General features: G+C 34.8%; 2 protein-coding genes across 9 annotated transcripts in view; both read left to right on the forward strand.

The window, feature by feature from the left end:
* The window catches only part of LOC106623211 (potassium channel subfamily T member 2), a 373,175-nt gene that overhangs the window by 331,005 nt on the left and 23,546 nt on the right, over positions 1-18,624 (forward strand). For all 8 annotated transcript variants that reach the window (XM_070107992.1, XM_070107990.1, XM_036363146.2 and 5 more), the window contains 5 exons: positions 3,111-3,410; positions 9,082-9,393; positions 11,134-11,284; positions 16,938-17,043; positions 17,127-17,342. In XM_070107992.1, coding sequence (XP_069964093.1) covers positions 3,111-3,410; positions 9,082-9,393; positions 11,134-11,284; positions 16,938-17,043; positions 17,127-17,342 — 1,085 coding nt within the window. The remainder of the gene's footprint in view (positions 1-3,110; positions 3,411-9,081; positions 9,394-11,133; positions 11,285-16,937; positions 17,044-17,126; positions 17,343-18,624) is intronic.
* LOC138856944 (uncharacterized) lies at positions 12,982-13,497 on the forward strand. The gene has a single exon (XM_070107995.1). The coding sequence runs from the start codon at positions 13,022-13,024 to the stop codon at positions 13,394-13,396; it is 375 nt and encodes a 124-aa protein (XP_069964096.1). The 5' UTR covers positions 12,982-13,021; the 3' UTR covers positions 13,397-13,497.

Below are 18,624 nucleotides of genomic sequence, written 5' to 3' on the forward strand. Positions count from 1 at the left end.
CTTTTTATCTAGCTCCCTCTCTCACAACTGCCTCCTATATTTACACTACAAATGATTATAAATTCATATATATGCGTCCCTCTTTTTCTACCTCTTTCAATTTCTTTCTGTCTCTTGATCCCGCGTTCGGTTTTTTTCGTTTTTTATTCTCAATATTTTAACTTTTTCGCTGTTTCATAAGTAAATTATGAAAATGTGCAAATGAAATAAATCAAAGTCGTAATTTAATTTTTTCTATTTTCCCTCGTTTTGGTCATCCATTATGCATGTTCGCCGTTGAACCGTTGAGATGCTGTTATTTACGAAAATTAAAATAAATTGTCGTATAAATTTGATTTTGCCATAAATTCGTCAAACGTCCATTAAGTTAACTACAACGGCTATAACACCATAAATATCCATTTATCAATATATTATATTATTTAGTGTGCATATTAAAGAAAAATGGCAACGCTGTCACATTTAATTTAAACGAAGTGCATTTTCAGTGATAAAAACATTAATTGAAGGTGACTAAAACGGTGAATGCAGGTTTTATGGTCATTTAAAGTTAACCCTTGCATGACTAAATAGTGATTATTAAATTTATTGCATCTAAACCTGATGAATGCTGGACAAATGATGTACAAAATGACGGTTTTGGTTCAAATCACAACTGAGAATCGCAGTTTAGTTAATTTGTGAAGCTAGAGATTAGATCTTAAGATTATCACATATCCAAATTCAGCTCGAAGCGAATTAAAACTATTATACCTGCTAATATGCAATGCCTTTGAGCGACTGGAATTGAGTAAGGAAACAATTTACTGTTAACTTAATAAGTTCAACGACAAATTAGTGACTTGGGGTCAGAACTACAAAGGTATGCCCTGTGATGTAGCTACGCGAGAGTTGAAAGCGAGAAAAAACTGAAACTATGGAAAAGTGATTGATTTTATAGCTCGATCATTTGCTTCGACAATTATGCTCTGAAATTTTTACATCTGTTTTAGGACTTAGCATACTTTGGCTGTTAGAATTTATAAGCTTTTAAAGCAATTAGTCTTCTTGATTCGAGTAAGCCTTATTGCCTGCATGGAAATGAACTTACCAACCATTTTTATCGTATTTCTCAATATTCCTGACCTCTGTAAGTATAACACACTATAAGGCGCAGGAACTTGCTCCAGACTATATCTAACCAGCAATTCAAAGTATCACATATTCGACAAATTAATCAATGTTGACAGCAAGGATTTGTTCCTATTTTAACGCTGGTCTTCACTAGCGAAATTTCCTCAGTAGCATCCTACTAAAGCTTGAAGTAACTAATCATAGCATAATCGTGGTATTCGACAGCCTTCAAATCATACAATATCCCATAAATAAGATAATTTTCAATGACCCCGATTTACTACTGGTTAATTCTGATATTGTTATAGTCCTTATTGCGTAGGCAGAATATTTACTACTGTTGTCAAAATATTTGAATTTGCAGCCCGAGCTACAAAAAATATCCATTGGACAATCAAAAACGTAACAAAATCTGAGCGATAGTTCGAGACATCAAAAAACCCGCAAATCAGAAAGATTTTTCCTAGATTGGTGCAAGCAAACTTTTTTATGTTCATGTGTAGTTTGATCTCCATATGTCAATTAATGTGTGTTTGGCAACCGCCTGTTTACGACGTGAAAGGTTTGTCTGGTAATTTTGTGAAATTTTGTCTTTCCAGTGGAATGACGGCTACGGAATCGTTGAGTATTTCAGTAACACAAAACATTCAGTGAAAGTCGTGATTTCAATGCCGATATCTTCAAAAAAGTTGAATAAACAGTGTTGAAAAATCGTCGTATTGGCATCAAAGAGATAGTAGAGCATCTCTACATCTCTTATGGAACTACTGAACCATTTCGGTTAAAGTTTTGGGTATGACGCGTGTCAATGCTAGCTTGATTGTGACTGAATTATTGGCCAAACACAAAACGAAAGTCATTGCTAACCCAATATATTCACAAGATTAGGCTCCCTGTGACTTTTTTTTTTGTTTTCGAAACTGTAAAGTACGCTTTGGGGCCATAATACACGCCATAAGTCCACTGACCTAATACTTTAAAATCGCCAGACCAACTTTTGGCGTCGTAAACAAATACAAAGCTATCGTATTTACACTACTTAGTCTTACCATAAATTTTGTTATAAAGTTTTTATTACATACAACGAAGATAAATTCGCAGAAAAAGTGTCGTTCTTCTCTTCGATGGAGAATATTGAATCTTCCAGCAATATTTTGCTCGAACACACAAGGGAAAAATCGCTCAGAAATGGCTTAAAAGCAATATTTCTGGTTTCATAGCGACCGATGGTTGGCCGTCTGGAAATGCCGTTCGGAAGTTTATATTTGAATTCATTAGACTACAGTTTGTGGTCAGAGTTGGAGAACTGCCGGCTATCCCTTGGCTAAATTTGGAGAGTATTTGATTCGAGCAGCGTCGTCAATGGAAACTAAGCGCATTTCGTTTTTTTTGTCAACCAACGCTCATCTCATGAACTTGAATGTTTTTTAGGTGAACAAAGAAAGGAATTAATACAATGCTCCAAATTTTAATATACAATTTTCAATACGATAATCCTATTTGAATTTTTGTAAAACGCTATCTTCCAAAAAACTAGAATTACAAGGATTTTCTTTAAGCTATAAGACTCTCGTCTGAGTTTCCTAAAGTAGAATAGATTTTTGGTCGTATTTGGTTGCCTCCGGCGCTAAGTAAAATCTCCGAAGTCCTCATTCGTACATCGGCAAGTGCTTCATAATTTTTTGAACGACTCTTACCAATATCTGCTAAATATTTTGCGGAGTCAAAAGTGCAGAAATTTTAAATACATATATGCAGCTAACGGTTTTAATATATATATAAACCGTTACTTAAACGAGATTGTCATATATAATATATGAATTATATAATAAAATAAATATATAAGTATATATAAATCCAATTTAGTAGCAGCATTATAAAATAACACACAAATAACTACACAAAACCAGTATATCAAATTAAAAAGATTATGAATAGCTTATCTATGTATATAGCAAACCTATGTATGTGTAATACAATCATACCATTGTATTTAGTTAGCACAACAACAATAAACAACAACAATACTACCATCACCACGAATAGCATCAATGTGAATATGAATGTAACAACAACAATAGCAATATCAACAACAACCATACCGGCAACAACCATCAGTACAACAACAACATCAACATCATTGAATCGCACAGCACCGGTGCCATCGGTTTGTGTACGCGTGCCGCACAGTCCCAGCTTGGACTCAGGACGCGGTGGCGTCTTTGGCGGTGGTACACTTATGACCGAAAGATATCCGCCAACATATAGTGATAATGACTTAACGACACTATTCGTGCGTGAGTGTGACACAACAACAAGCATCATTTACATTTGTTTATATTTTTCTAAGAATTTCCTATTTGCAACGCTCACATGATCCCACGCTCGCTCGCTCGCTCGCTCGCTGATCCCTCAACTTGGTTTTTGTTGCACGTTTGTTCTATACGCCACTCGCTCGCTGATATAATGCATATATTTAGATACATATGTATAAATAAGTTTTTTTTTTTATAAATTTTTGGTCCATGCCGAAGAGTCTTCTCTTTTTGAATTATGTACTTAGTCACCACCACCACCCTGTACTGTATATACTCACTTAGCGGTTTAGCGACTATAATGTTTTTTTTTTATAACTGTATAATCGCGTGGCTCTGCTTGTATGTAGTCGAAATTTCCGTCCCTTCCTCGTTTCCAAAAGTGACCGCTATCCTCTGACCATGTCCAATAGACCGCCAAATCAACCGCTAATACAAAATAGTCCTGTTTGCCATTACCGACCACCAAATACCAGTTTCGTTGCCGCCTCTTATCCACATATGTTATTTTCCAACTCAGCAGCTCACCAACAATAACAACCACAACATCAAAGTTTAACAATCAACAATCAGCGACCACAACATTTCCATACATACGCACGTTGTTGCATCCGCATGCGTGCAAATACATAATTGCGTACGCGTGTGTGTTTGTGTATGTGTGAATCGTAATTTGTATTGCATGCTCGCGCTTTTTTGCGCACACTAAATTGATTTGTATATAGTTATGCTTTTGGATGTACTCTCAAACTAGTTTATTTGTAATGCGGCTAATTTCATAATAATTTCATTTAAAATGTTTGATTTTATCCTTTTTTGAGTATTTCCGAACTAGTTTGAAATACGACAGTCGACGAAGGACACAAAAACGAAGCTACAACAATGTTTGAAATAGATAGCATAAAAATGTGACTACTAATTTTTTAAAATGTATAATAAAATTTTGCCGAAGGAAAAAAACCATATGTATTTCGTGATAAAATTTTTAGTTAAAAAAGTTTTACAATAATTTTCATCGAAATTTGATAAATTCCGAAAGGAAGAACACTGAAATAATAACCAAAATCGCACTGAAGTTAGAATTACCCTTCACAAATACAAAAGATCCCGCACAAGCACTACATTTTGATCGATTGATTTGTATAGCAGCTACATATATGCTATAGTTTTCCGATCTGAACAATTTCTACGTAGATTTCACCATTGTCTTAGGCAATGACCCTTGCAAAAATTCGTCAATATATCTCGTCAAATGAAAAAGCTATCCATTCAAGCACTTGATTCCGATCGTTTAGTTTGTATGACAGCTATATGCAATAGTCGTCCGATATCGGCGATTCCGACAAATGAGCAGCTTTCTAAGGATAAAAATACATATGCAAAATTTCAAATCGATATCTCAAAAACTGAGGCACAAGTTCGCGTATATACCTACATACGGACGGATACAACTCAGCTCGTTATACTGATATGGTCTCCGACCTTTTGGGTGCTACAAACTTTATGGCAAACTTAATATTCTTTGTTCAGGGTATAATGAACTAAGTCGATCTAGCTTTGCACCTCCAAACATTAAACACCATCACCTTTCTAGATTTCCAAAAAAATTCATCGCATCGAGCACCAGTTTCACACTAGTACGCTCTCGATCCAGTACTAATACCTCCACTTGCTAATTGCATACATTGAAGCTTTCATGTGTATACCCCGGTTCGCGTGCGTGCTGTCGTTTGATCCGTTAATCACTGTTTCAGCGTCAACGCCTTTCCACGCGTTTGCTTGCACTTCCGTTGCATGTGGTTGCATGCAATTGCGCGTTGCACGTGTTGAAATGTCAATGCTTACATACCGAACTACAGAAATATACCCATACATGCATTCACATCGCGTCAATCAAGCCAGTTATTTTGATCGTCCTTTCGATGCGCACTGACCTGTGTCCGTTACTTGACGGCAGCTTCGTGTTAGCCGATAATTAAAATGTTGATTATTACTTTTTAAATTGGTTTTGGAAACCTTTTTTTTTTAAAGCTAAATTTAAATATGCTAAATACTTTATCTGATATTTTAATATTTTTATTTGATAACCAGTCATTTATAGAAAGATTAACATCACATTATTATGGGGCCATAAAATGATGTCATGTGTTGCGAGTTCGAATATGAATTATTGGGAATTTTCGTAAATTTTAATTGTGAGCGCTGGAAAATGCGATAACAGAAATTTCGAATCTCTCAGCGGTTAAGTGAAAGGAGTTATAACGGGTGATTCATTGCGAAGTTCACTACCTTTTTAAAGAAAAAACACAGAAAATTCAAATTTAATGGGGAATGTTTATTATTATTCGAAGGAACATTCTTGGGCGATTATTTTTTGAAGATTCAAATGTTGGCCGTGGCTACGTCTCAGATGGTCCATCCGTTGAGTTCAATTCTCGTTGACTCGTTCGAGCATTTCGACTGGTAACTGGCGAATCGAAGCGGCATTATCTAACGGTGTCATATCACACGATTTTGGTGGCCAATCGACCGGCCCAAAACGTGAAATTATCTGCTCACCGAAGTGTTCTCTCAATAAATCAATTGTTTGATGCGATGTTTAGGAAATGGCGCCGTCTTGTTGAAACCAAATGTCGCGGAGATGACGAGCTTCAATTTCATGCAGCAAATATTCGGTTATCATGGTGCGGTAACGGTCGCCATTGACGGTGACGATCTCATCGCCATCACTTTTGGCGAAATATGGGACGAATATTCCACCATTGCACAAACCACACCAAACCGTGGATTTTTCTGGATGAAATTGCAGCTCATGAATCTCTTCACCTTGCTCTTCATCCCGAATGCAGCAATTTTGCTGTTTACATACCCATTGAGCTAGAAATGTGCCTCATCGCTGAACAAAATTTGGCTCGAAAACGTCGGATCTTATTTTATACTTTATATATACTTATTTTTCTTCGTGTACACTTTCAGCCACGGCCGCTATATTTTCTTCATTGCGTACTGGACGTGGTCTATTCGTTCAAATATTATCGTAGGTCTCAAGATGGGTGATAGTGTTGCGTACAGTACGCTCAGTAGGCCGACTATGTTGACCATAAGTTGAGCCAAGCGCGCGAAACACATTATTTACACAACGTGAAATTTCTCATAGTGTGGAACAATTTGCACACATTGTTCAGTCGTAGGTCTTGCCATGATGGAATGCCAAACAATACTAAACAAAAACTCACGTGTGATATGTCAAAGAAAGGCTATTGAAAAAAGTAGCTCTACTTATATGCTAGTGATGCCTGCATCTTTACGAAGAACTTATTTAAGCTTCGCCTAGTATGGACTTTGACAATTGAATGCATCTACTACTACGATCAGAAATTTCTTTGAAAGTTGAAAGAAATTATATCTTAAATCCTGCGTAATCGTAATACTCTATTTTTTCTATTTTTTTTTTCTACTCTTAAAGTATTTTGAAATTTGGCGACTTATCGTATTTTTAAATTTTTATCCTTCTGTTTTTTATTTAATTTAGAGGTAATGCCAGTCTAGGAATTTAAAAAAATGGAACAGTTTTTTTCATTTAAAGTACACTGTAAGGTCCCAAAAACATAATATAGTTATTAAAAATATTAAACAATACATTGAAAAAAAATTTTCTTGTCTAATTCGCTGTGGTGTCGAAACACTTGCACAGCTTCATTGCGTAGAAATTTAAAAGCATTTTTCTCGCAACTGAAAATTTCTATTGTATTTCGGCTACTAATAATCGGAAGCTGTAGCACATATCTGATTAAAATTCCAACTCCAAAATATAATTTTGTAAATACGTTAACGTATGATTTTTTGTTACTGTGCAATGTTTGTTTTGTTAAAGTCTGCAATTTTTCGATAATGTTATCTAAAGCTGAAAACATACTTACTTTACTAGCACTTATGTAGATTAAAATTCCGTTCTTTATTTCTTTTTCGATAGCATGAGTTCCTGAAATAACCGTCGCCTGTCGGGACCCTCTTGAAAAAGAAGACTAGCCTAGTAGTCGCGATTTTGTTTCAAAGAGTCAATATCCAATTGTTTGTGTTTTTCTTTTGTGTATCTTGGCGATCCTGCATATCTTTAAGGCAGTACATCTTTTTTAGTGACTTACGTATTTGCTGTACTGGCTTTTTTGACCACAAAAACTTCCGCCTGGAAGATACTGCAGAATTCGGGAAGCTTGAAGAGTCGCTTGAAAACCAGCTCTGAGCAAAAGATTCCGGTTGCCACTTCCATTAGCTATATTTATGTATGAATGAAAACCAAACTAGTTGACGCAATTTAACAAATTGTTATCACTAATTGACATATTTTAACCTTTTCAGGCAGCTCTTGATTGAATCAAAAAGCAAGAATATATCTGGTCGTTTCTGAAATTAGTGAGATCTCAAGTAATTTATCTTGCAAAAAATTTCCTAGTAGTTTGTCCATACAGAAGGTAGTTGAAAGAAGCACGGTTGCATTTGAAATTATAATGAAGTCAAAAAGCTCAAAAACTCGTTATGTTAAATTGGTTCTGCAATACGTGAGTTAGTGAAATCATGGTTCCAAAAATAATTTTTTAATGGGTAAAAGCACGACGAACTAGCCGCTAGCATACACAGCGGCAAACACACTATTCTCCATAATGTTAAATTGTCTTACAATTAACTAAGCAGAAAACCTCACAGACATTATTTTCGAATAAATTAGCTGTAAATGTAATCAATAGTTATTACTTTACTTTTCTATCGTTTATTTGTTGTACTGATGTTTTTTAATTAAAAACTGTTGTCATGCCAGTTGTATTGGTCCGCTGGGGCGTATGAGTAACTAATTAACTTATCTAACAAAACACACCTTCGATAGCCGCAACGATAAGAAAAAAATTATTAACTTAAATTTAAAATGCAATTTAGCAAATGCAACAACAAAACAAATAACATATTCGTTGCGCTTCGAGGAACACTGCGCTGACAGCGAAATTCTTGTATAAAGCAAGTGAATAAAAATTTACTTGCTGCAAGGAGTATGTGGCGTATCATGTTATGTATATATAAGTTTAAACGTAAATTTTATTTATTTTAATGTATTCTGCAGTTTAATTTTTAATTTCAAATGCAAGTTTTCGTGTCTTTAATTTCGCCTGATATTTTCTAACAACCCTTATATTATCAAAATTATTATAAATTATTATAATATATGCCAAATTTACACAACTGCCTTAAACCTTCCCGCCCTGCACTCTAATATGTATATTCTCATGCAATATAAATTTATTATTACAACTTCTATGCTTTACTTAAAATTGTGTATATATATCAAGATGCATCCTTTTAGGGGCTCCACATGTATATACTCATTTTATACAAACGTTTTATACAATTTTGACCTATTAAATAACAGTTTTATACTCTAAATGTGCATTTCGCTGTAAATAAACATAACTGTATATATGTGTGTATCCACTTGTGTTTGAACACGCCACCTTTTGCTCTGCTACCGCCCGCGTGCTCGTCAACAAATATGAAAGCTAAGCTGCTGCTAAACTTATATACGATTTTAATACTCAAAAAAATAAAAATCAAAATTAAGCAAATAATTCTCTCTTTGTTCTCTCTGTGTGCATTCCGTAAATAGCAACTGATAATCTAACGTCTGTGATAATCTCAGATTCGAAGCAGAATCTCAAGGATACAACGGTGACATCGATGAATGCAACGCAAATACCCTCGGCCACGACAACAACCACAGTCACCACAACGATACCGCCAATGTTGGGCGTCGGTGGCAGCGGCGGCAACGGCTTGGGCTACAGCGGTGGCAGCAGTAGCGGTGGCGGTGGTGGCCTGAGTGTTGCAACCGCCACATTAATGACTAGCAATCACTTGGATGTGCCGCAAGCGGGGAATCCAAATCTACTCAGCCCCGATGTGCTCAATCAGCGTAGAGGTGAGTGCGGTGTGAGGGTGTAGTGTGGTTTATGTGAATATATTGTGAAGCACTTTTGTGATAGTTAAATAAATACTAAACATATAAAAAGAAGGCAATAAAATTGTACAATATACTATATTCATTAACTTTTATTTTGATCTATTTCAAAAGAGTTTGTGATGAAAAAAGTGAAATGAATTCTTTCCAACCATTTGTTTTATGACACGCATTGATGAAGTGCCGCGGATTATATGACCGTGTGGTGTTAAAATTATTTTATAGCGAAACATTTATTCTTTCAACTATCTGCTGGATGGCGTTTATGTTTGCCGTGTCATGTGTTTTTGCCAGGAAAATTTAACTTTACTCACTTAATATAAGATAGATCAGCACTACAACTACTAGGTCCTGCCACAAGTTCTGTTATAAGTTTAGGCCGTTATTCAAATAAAACTATAACACATTTTTTAATGAAGTCAATTTTGTTTAAATAATGCATGTATTAAATGAGCAACAGAATTTTATTCGACATGGTCATTTTTTGGTTTTACACAGGCCCTCAAACGTTTCGGCCATTGATCAATAACAGCACGCACAGTTTCGTTTAAGTTAAAGTTTACTAAGACTCTTAATTTTAGCGGTAAGGTCCTCCGCCTTACGGCTTTCTATTCTTTTCTTATTATCTGAAAAAATTATATCTCGCTTCCAACTACTTGAAAAAAATCTGGTTTCATCGATATTGTAGAAAATTTAATACTTTACAAAACGATCTCTTACAATTTTTTCGTAAACTGAATCCTTAAAAAATAATAATAAGATTTGATTATTTTAAAGCAGATATTTATTTTCTTATAAATTTTTTAACTAACTAAAAAAAATCATTATTAATCGGAAAAATCATAGTTTTATAGGAAATTGACTTTGTAACCGAACTTATGGCAAGACTAAGTATTGTAGCATTCCTGAAAAAATACCAATATTTCGACTCACCATGGACGTCAATAACATGAATCAATCCACAAAATATACACAATTCAACAACGCATTGCACTTCAAATTTTTTCTTAGCTCTGAGCTATATTTATAAAGGTGTATTTATACCTTTGCTGTTTCCAACCCACTTTCAGGTTACCCGCGTTTCTAACTATTTTTTTAACACTACGACGTGTAGTTGAAGACCGCTTCGGTTGCACCGAAGCTACAATACCTTTTAGACGGACAGACGGTCATGGGTCTCTGACTTTTTCTCTTAGGTGTTACAAATTTCATGGCAAACTTAATATGCCCTGTTCAGGGTATAAAAATATTGCTATACCAACGAAATTATGTAGAAGAATAAAATATAATTTGAAATTGTGTTTAAAGAGAGGCATCTTAAACTTTGAGAGATATTACCTTCCGAATTTTTGAGACTACTCCTTCTTAAATATGATATGTTTAAAGTCCCTTTAATTTAAATAAGGATTTATTTTTTTACACATTTTATTATTATTTTTTTCTTCAAAATTTTATGATGAAACAATATTTTTTCCGGAAAGTAATGCCTACTTTCGACTATGTCATTTTTATTTTGAGGCAAGTTACAGACTTTATGGAAACTGAAAAACTAAAACCAACATAGAAATAGAAAGAAATTTTTTATTTATATATTTGTTTAAATATGCGTATACCTCTGTATACATTTATTGACATTTAAATGACACAATTTTGAAAAACAAACTAACCCTTAAAATTCTCAACATTTCCGTCACTTTTCAGGCAGTCGCCGCCCATCCATCCTACCCGTACCGGATATGTTCACCTCATCATCGTTCAGCATATCAGGTAATGATGAAGGCGAAGAAGGTGATGAGAGCGATGATGAAATTGACGATGATGTACCTTGGCGTTCGCCGTCTGAGAAAATAGCGTAAGTCTATTTACAATTTATATATATATACACTACGTGCAATAAGTATGTATATTTTCGTCCATGGTATATGTATGTAAATTCCCGTTTGCACCCAAATCCATAAACTCACTGATATCCATGTAATCAATTTGTCTCTCCTATATATATATATATATATATATATATTTATTTAAAAAAATAGTTGAACTACTTCTCTATATCGTAAATACCTTCAACTTAATCCTGGCAATACGTTGGTTCTAGCATTTTTTTTATTTGTGACACACTCGACACACTCACTTACTTATAAATATATTTACCTAGTGATTTAGTGTCTTCGAAAAAAAGTGTTTTTGATATTTACATTTGTTATAGTGTGTATATGTTTAACTCCCTAATTGTTGTCTAATACCCACTGTAATATACAGCAATATATAAGTGTACTTGTGTCTTAGCTAAGATTGTGAACCCCACTAAAGTCGGTGTTTGTGTAAAATATTTTGAAAAGAGTATGATGTAAAGTGTGTTGGAAAAAACTGATGACTGATGAAAAAGTTGAAGAAGGTTAGTAAAAATAAGAAAATATAAAATTCATATTTAAAAAACTTTTGCAGTATATATATGAAGTTCGAAAAACTTTGTATGAGGTATACGCGGGCTAGGGGAAGTTTTGACGCGATCTTACTCATTTTTGACACACTATTATCAGGAATGGATTCTAACTGAATTTCAATAACATTTCTCAGCGTTTTGCCTATATTTTTGGTAAAAAATAAGCTCAAAGCACAATGGTACAAATATTCGGTATCTGGGGGCTTGAAAAGTATGAATGGTATTTCAAAAGTGTATAAAGTTTTAGCCTGTTATATTCATTGGCTCTCGATTTATATACTATAAAATGAAAGGATCGGATGGAATTTAAAGTTACGATATATGGGAAGTAGGCGTGGTGTTCGCTTTTACAATATAACAAAAGAATTTAAGAGGTAAATTTGGTTGAAATCGAATCAAGTAGTTCCTGAATATATGATTTCTCCGAATTGGGAGTGGTGCCGTGGCATCTTGCCCATTGTCTAATTTGTACACCGATTCCAACAAAGCTCGGTATCATTTTTGGTGTAAAAGTTAATATTTTTGACATATTTTTTTATGAGTTATCGCGCTTTTAGTAGTTTTCAATTTAACCGTTATATGGGGAATGGGCATAATTATCAACTGATTTAAAACATTTGAACAGGCTGCCAAAGAGTGCTAGAAAGACCTGTTTTCAACAATTGTGGTCGATTTAGTTTTAGTGCTTTGTTAACAAATAAGGATATATAAAATTAAAAAAAAAAATAATTTCAAATAATCATCATAATAAAAAAAAATTATAAAAAATGTATTAAAAACAATAAAGTAAAAATTTTTAATTTATACTAGATTAAAAAAAACACATTAATTAAAATATATATACTACAATGTAGTAATAATAATATCCTGCCACAGAGATGCTGTGCCAGTTTTACAATTTTTTATTCACTTTCCAAATACGTATCAATTAAATTTTAAGAAAAATTAATTTAAAATTTCAAAACACCATTTTTTTTTTAATATAAAAGCTGTAAGCTGAGGCCTACTCTCAAACACCTTTCTATATTTCTTTCACTCTATTACGAATTCGCTAACTAACCCTTCACCCTCCGTACAACCACTTCCACACACTTAAGTGCGCTGAGCGGTCATTTCCCGCAATCGCGCACCTATTCGCTGATCATGAGCTCGTCAGAGGATTCGAATAATCAGTGTTGTTGCACTAGTCAGCCGCACTTGCAGAGCGAATCACGCTATCGCATGTTAGCGAAAAGTTTCAGCTGCGATAGCGATTGTCGACGCGTGTTGCCTTGCAATTTTGTGCGTCGCAATCGTGCACTCGCTCAAGTCGTCGATGCTGCCGCCGATGCTGGCGACACATATTGTTCACTTTGCTCCACCAACACTTGGATACCGGCCACGACGGCAACTACAACAACCTTCTCGACAACGGGCACTCAACGCACTGCAGCCACCTCGAGCAGCTCGACTTCGGGTTGTGGTGGCGGTGGTGGCAAGGCCGCTTGTCCTATCTGGGCTATGGATTATTTCCGGTAAGTAAATGTGGCATGCGGCATGATACATCTACATCAGTCAATCAGCAAATCATCTGCTCGTAAGCATCGTTTGTTTGCCGCGTATCCTGCTGCAGTTTGCGTTTTTTGCCGTTTCCGTTTCGGGTTTTACTTCTAACTACATAATCGTACTCGTATACCTAACATAACAGTGGATGTGCTATTAATTATTGGAATTGATGCCCTTTGCGGCTACTCAACACTCACACGGTTACTCTAACAGACTCACACACGCATATACTCGTACTCTGTTTACATGGACACGAGTTACTTGGTTTAACGTTAATAAGCATAACTGTTCGTTGAATTCGCATTACTTTATGATCCAGTCGATTTTGGTGTTAATTATCGAATATGCTAATTGTTTATGTTCATGTCTGTGTGCCTCATACCAATCATACACGCATACATATATGCATATGTTTGTATGTAAATTAATTTGCTGGCACGTAACTTACTATGCTGAATGTAATTAAGTTTTCTGTGGAAGTAATTTTAAATGTCATTACCATTACCTCAGAGCTCAATTAAATATTCATAAAATTATTGTTAATTTGCGAAATTCACACAATATTTCCATGAGTGCTTAATAAGTTTTAATAATATGTTATATGTATATCTTTATTACAATACCGTTATGGTTCTTAAATTATTAGGTTTAATTATATATACACATACATATATTGTACTCAGAAATTAAGTACTCATATTTGGTTAAAAATAATATAAGAATATATTGACGCAATTTTTTTTCTCCAAAATGTTAACGTTTATTTAAGAAACCCATTTACAATAGTATTACTAAAACTATTTCCTATCTAAAGCTATAACACTTTACATCTTCCTGGCAATTTGCGGATATTATTCCATAAAAACGGCGTCCGATTCACAGCCAAGCGTGAATTAAGCTAACTTTTGATACCCTATTTTGATAAGAACCGTATTCCAGTGAATACTGACACAAATAGCAGTTAGAAATGGCAAGGTCTAGGCTAAAATACAGGTGAAGCAAAACTTCCCAGCCGCTGTTTTTCAAATTGTTTTAATTCGGTCTTGTAACATGCGACCGTTCGTTGCCATGATGGAAAATTATTGCCTTGTGCCTATGGTAGTCGCGAATGCCGGACGTTTTTCGGCAATTGCTCGCTTCAATTTAGTGATTTTTTGTCGGTTGCGTTTACCATAAATGGTTTCACTCGATTTTAGTAGCACATAATACAGCACGCCATTTTGATCGCACCAAACACATAGCTTTGTCACTGAATTGGTTGGTTGATCAAGTTTCACATATGATTTTTGGCATTTATGGTAGTCGTAATGAATCCCATTTTCATCACCAGTTACAATCTGATGCAAAAACGTCGCCTTTTTGTAGCGTTCAAGCAGCATTTCTCATATGCAAAATCGTCTTTTAACTTCTCTTGACTTTATTTCAAATGGTACTCAATTTCCTTGCTTTTGAATGTACTCGGCTACTTTTAAACCTTTTAAAATGACTGCTTGAATGACTTCCAAAGATTCTGCGAAATTTGCTTGGGCTAGGAAACAATCTTCAACGAGTAATGCTTCCAGTTTGTCATCTTCAAACTTTTTTGCCGCACAGGACGTCTTTTATCTTTTAAGCCAAAATCAGCACTAAATAGTGCAAGTTATTTTTGGCACGTTCGCTTAAGTAGATCATGTTCACCATAAACAAAAAAACGCTGACTCTCGGCTAGGATTTTCTTCATATTAATGTAATGAAGAATAACTCCACTCAAAAAAACAAAAATTATAACATAACGTCATGCTAGATTAAACATTTTGGTTAATCTTTATGCTTTCTAAAAGCCATTATCAGCTGCTTTATCTGTCTAATTTCGTCCTATTCCTCATAGACAGAGACTCTGTACGCATAGAAGTGGACCTTCCTATAGTTGAGATAAGCTTACCTGATTTCTGAAAGAGATTCCAAATAACTAATGCTCTGATAGACAAAAGTTACCAATTTTTTGATCACAGAAAAACCCGATGAGCTTATTAGTCGAAAAATGAACCTACCGTCTTCTTTCAGACTGAAGATTGTTGAACTAAATCGTATTTGGTTGTAAAGCCACACTTTCTATGGTACATTTCCGGTTAACATTTTCTATTCAAATTGTATTACCTTCAACTGACTCTAAAAAATTCTATAGGTGGCTCTGTAGACGATTCCATTAATGTTCAGACTAGCTTTGAACGAATCCGCAGAACAGATTACAGAACATTAAAAATACGTCCGCTAAGATTTATGGACTCTTCCGCCGATGAAATGTTTTGGTTTTTGGCGTAAAATGATTTTTACTTTTTCATCATTATTTCATAGTTGACTTAGTTTGCCCAAGAGTCAAATAATATATCGACATAGAAAGTATCTCCACTGACTCACTTTCGTTTCATTTTATCAATTCTAATATCATAATCGCCTTTTACAGACTAGCCAAAACTTCAGCCATTCTTTATCAGAATATTCAAACTTACCAATAATTGAGCAACATAATATTTTCAATTTTGAGTAACAAAATTTACTCAATTGAGCAATAATTGAATTCAATTTCATATCAATTTTCATATATTAGATATGCAATTTATATTGAATTTAACTACAATACAATTTATTTCACAATTCAATTATATTAATTATTTTTAATTAGCTTGTAAGTTATATTTGTTAAAAAAAAATAAAACAAAATACAATCGAGTACAATCAACAAATGGTATCGAAAAAGTAAGTAAAAATAATGTCAGCTGTTATTTTTTAATGAAACAAGATGTAAGTTCATGTGTATAGAAAAATCGAAGACTCAATTAAAAACTCAATTGCATGCAATTAAGAGCATTATGAATATGCTTTATGCAAGGACAGCATAAAGATATTTTAAATCGATAGCGAAAGCAGTCTGAAAGGAACTACCAACTACAATGAGGAGATTGAGCCTCATAGAATTAGTAAGAAATTGAGATTGACTACAAAATGCCACATTCAATCGAGAATTTGTGGTGAGAGGAGACTGAGAGATTTTTCCTTTTTTTATCACATTTATTCACCAAAATAATGCATAATTAAAAAGCTCATAATTAAGTGCAATCTAGAAATAAGTATGTGCATAAATCTACATACACAAATCAATTCAGTTGTACAACGCTTTAGTGTAGTGATTGTGAAATGTTACCGTTAATCAATAACAACTATTTGCTTTATAATGTATTTTTAATATAATATGTGTTATTTTAACGTTCGATGTGGCTAATTGTGTATGAATTTGCTTAAGAAAATTTAAAATTATACTTAATTTGAAACCAAACCAATCCACAGCACACTCCTTTCCGCTCCTTTTATATATGCACTTTTTATTAACGCTTCAGTTACTCGAAAATCAATAAAATATAAAATAAATTAAGACAAGTTGCAGTTTGCCGTTAATTACTTGAAAAAAAAGTAGAAAATACTAAAGCACAACTCATGCAGTATCCAATATGTGTCGCCTTTTTCCTATCTATTGCAGCATCGTCAAGGGTTTCCCGCCCGTCTCGCCATTCATCGGTGTTAGTCCGACGCTTTGTTACTTGCTCAAGGAGAAAAAACCATTGTGCTGTCTGCAGCTGGCACAGGTGAGATATGAAAATCAATAAGCACACATAGCGGTAAATGAATGAATATATGTATACATATGTATATGCATGTGTATTTGTAGGTCTGCGAGCACTGCAGCTATCGCAATGCCAAGGAGTATCAATGGCAAAACAAGACGATTATTCTGGCAGCGGATTATGCATCGAATGGCATTTACAACTTTATCATACCGTTACGTGCGCACTTTCGTTCGAAAACGTCATTAAATCCGATTATATTGTTGTTGGAGCGTCGACCGGATGTGGCCTTTCTCGATGCGCTCTCCTACTTTCCGCTGGTGAGTGTCAGTTTTCACAGCCGCTATGAATTCAGATTATTAAAAATATTGAGTGCTGAGTTGGGAGTCGTGTGGAAAACTTTATTGATGAGTTCAAAAGAAGATAAGAATTAAAGTAATGCACGGGTTTCCTGAACACTTTTTTTTTGTATTGTAAGGTTGATTATAAATTTGTTTAAAATTGTGTTAGGTTATAGTATAGTATACTCCATTTTTCGCTTGCGCTCTCTTAATAACTTTTAAATCGTCTAATGATTAAGCTGTAGTACCTAAGAGCGTGAAGTAGCGAGCTCAAGTTATTTATGGGTGAGCCTGCTACTCAATGGTAGCGAAGGCAGTGAGAAGACTTCGGGAATTTAAAAACTCATAAGTAAACATGCAATTATTTTTTAACGAAAAGCCAATTGACTTCCGTTTAATAGCAATTTTAGAGCTCGACAAAACGATAGTATTTTCGGATTGTTGATGTATTCATTGTTGTAGTTTATAGCGGTAATATCATTGTTTTTTTCACTTTCATTGCCAAACACACAAAGAGGGGGCCTTTATTCTTCAACATATAACTCCTGCTCATGATTTATTCAGCTGCATTAAAAAAAGTTTACACATTGGAACATTAATTTTGCGTGTGCCCTGTATTGTAACACCCTACCTTGCATATATATCCTTCTATCTTGAGGTCCTTTTAAATATTCGAAATGTATATTGATTATTAGGTTAGATTAGGTAAATAGGCTGATTTCTCGTGTGGTCACGAATAATCCCACTTGGACAGCACACAATGGACCTTTTACGTTCCACTCTGCTTTCGCAACCAATCTTGCCAGCCAGAATGTACGAAGACAGGAGAACCGCTGCTCGTTCCTATCCTGACGGTATTTGTACAAGGATATCTTTACTTGCAAGCTCACAGGCTTTACGATTTCCGACGATTCAGCTGTGGCCAAACACCCAGACAAGTTTAATATTGAAATAGCTTGATAATGCAGCCAGTGAAGTAATGCAGGGTTGTACCTCTGCTATCGGAATGGATGCATACCTCCCTAAAAGAAACCGCACTTCTGTTACCTTGATGGCTGCCATCTCAGCTTAAAAGACTCTACAGTGATCTGGCGGTCTGAAACAAGAGTTGATTGAGAGCTCCCTATCTTTCCCTTGAGCTTCGAACTATCCAAATCTCATTGCGCCTCTTCTCCTGCAACTCCGCTTCACCTACATATCTCAACTACGTATGTGCTCGGAAAAGATGCCGCTAGGAGTAGGTTCCGCAGCGCACTGGTCC

The sequence above is a fragment of the Bactrocera oleae genome, chromosome 4, assembly GCF_042242935.1.
Source record: "Bactrocera oleae isolate idBacOlea1 chromosome 4, idBacOlea1, whole genome shotgun sequence".
NCBI lineage: Eukaryota > Metazoa > Arthropoda > Insecta > Diptera > Tephritidae > Bactrocera > Bactrocera oleae.

Coding starts and splice junctions, on each gene's coding strand:
- LOC138856944 (XM_070107995.1), top strand. CDS start 13,022: ATGAGCTCGTCAGAGGATTCGAATAATCAGTGTTGTTGCACTAGTCAG.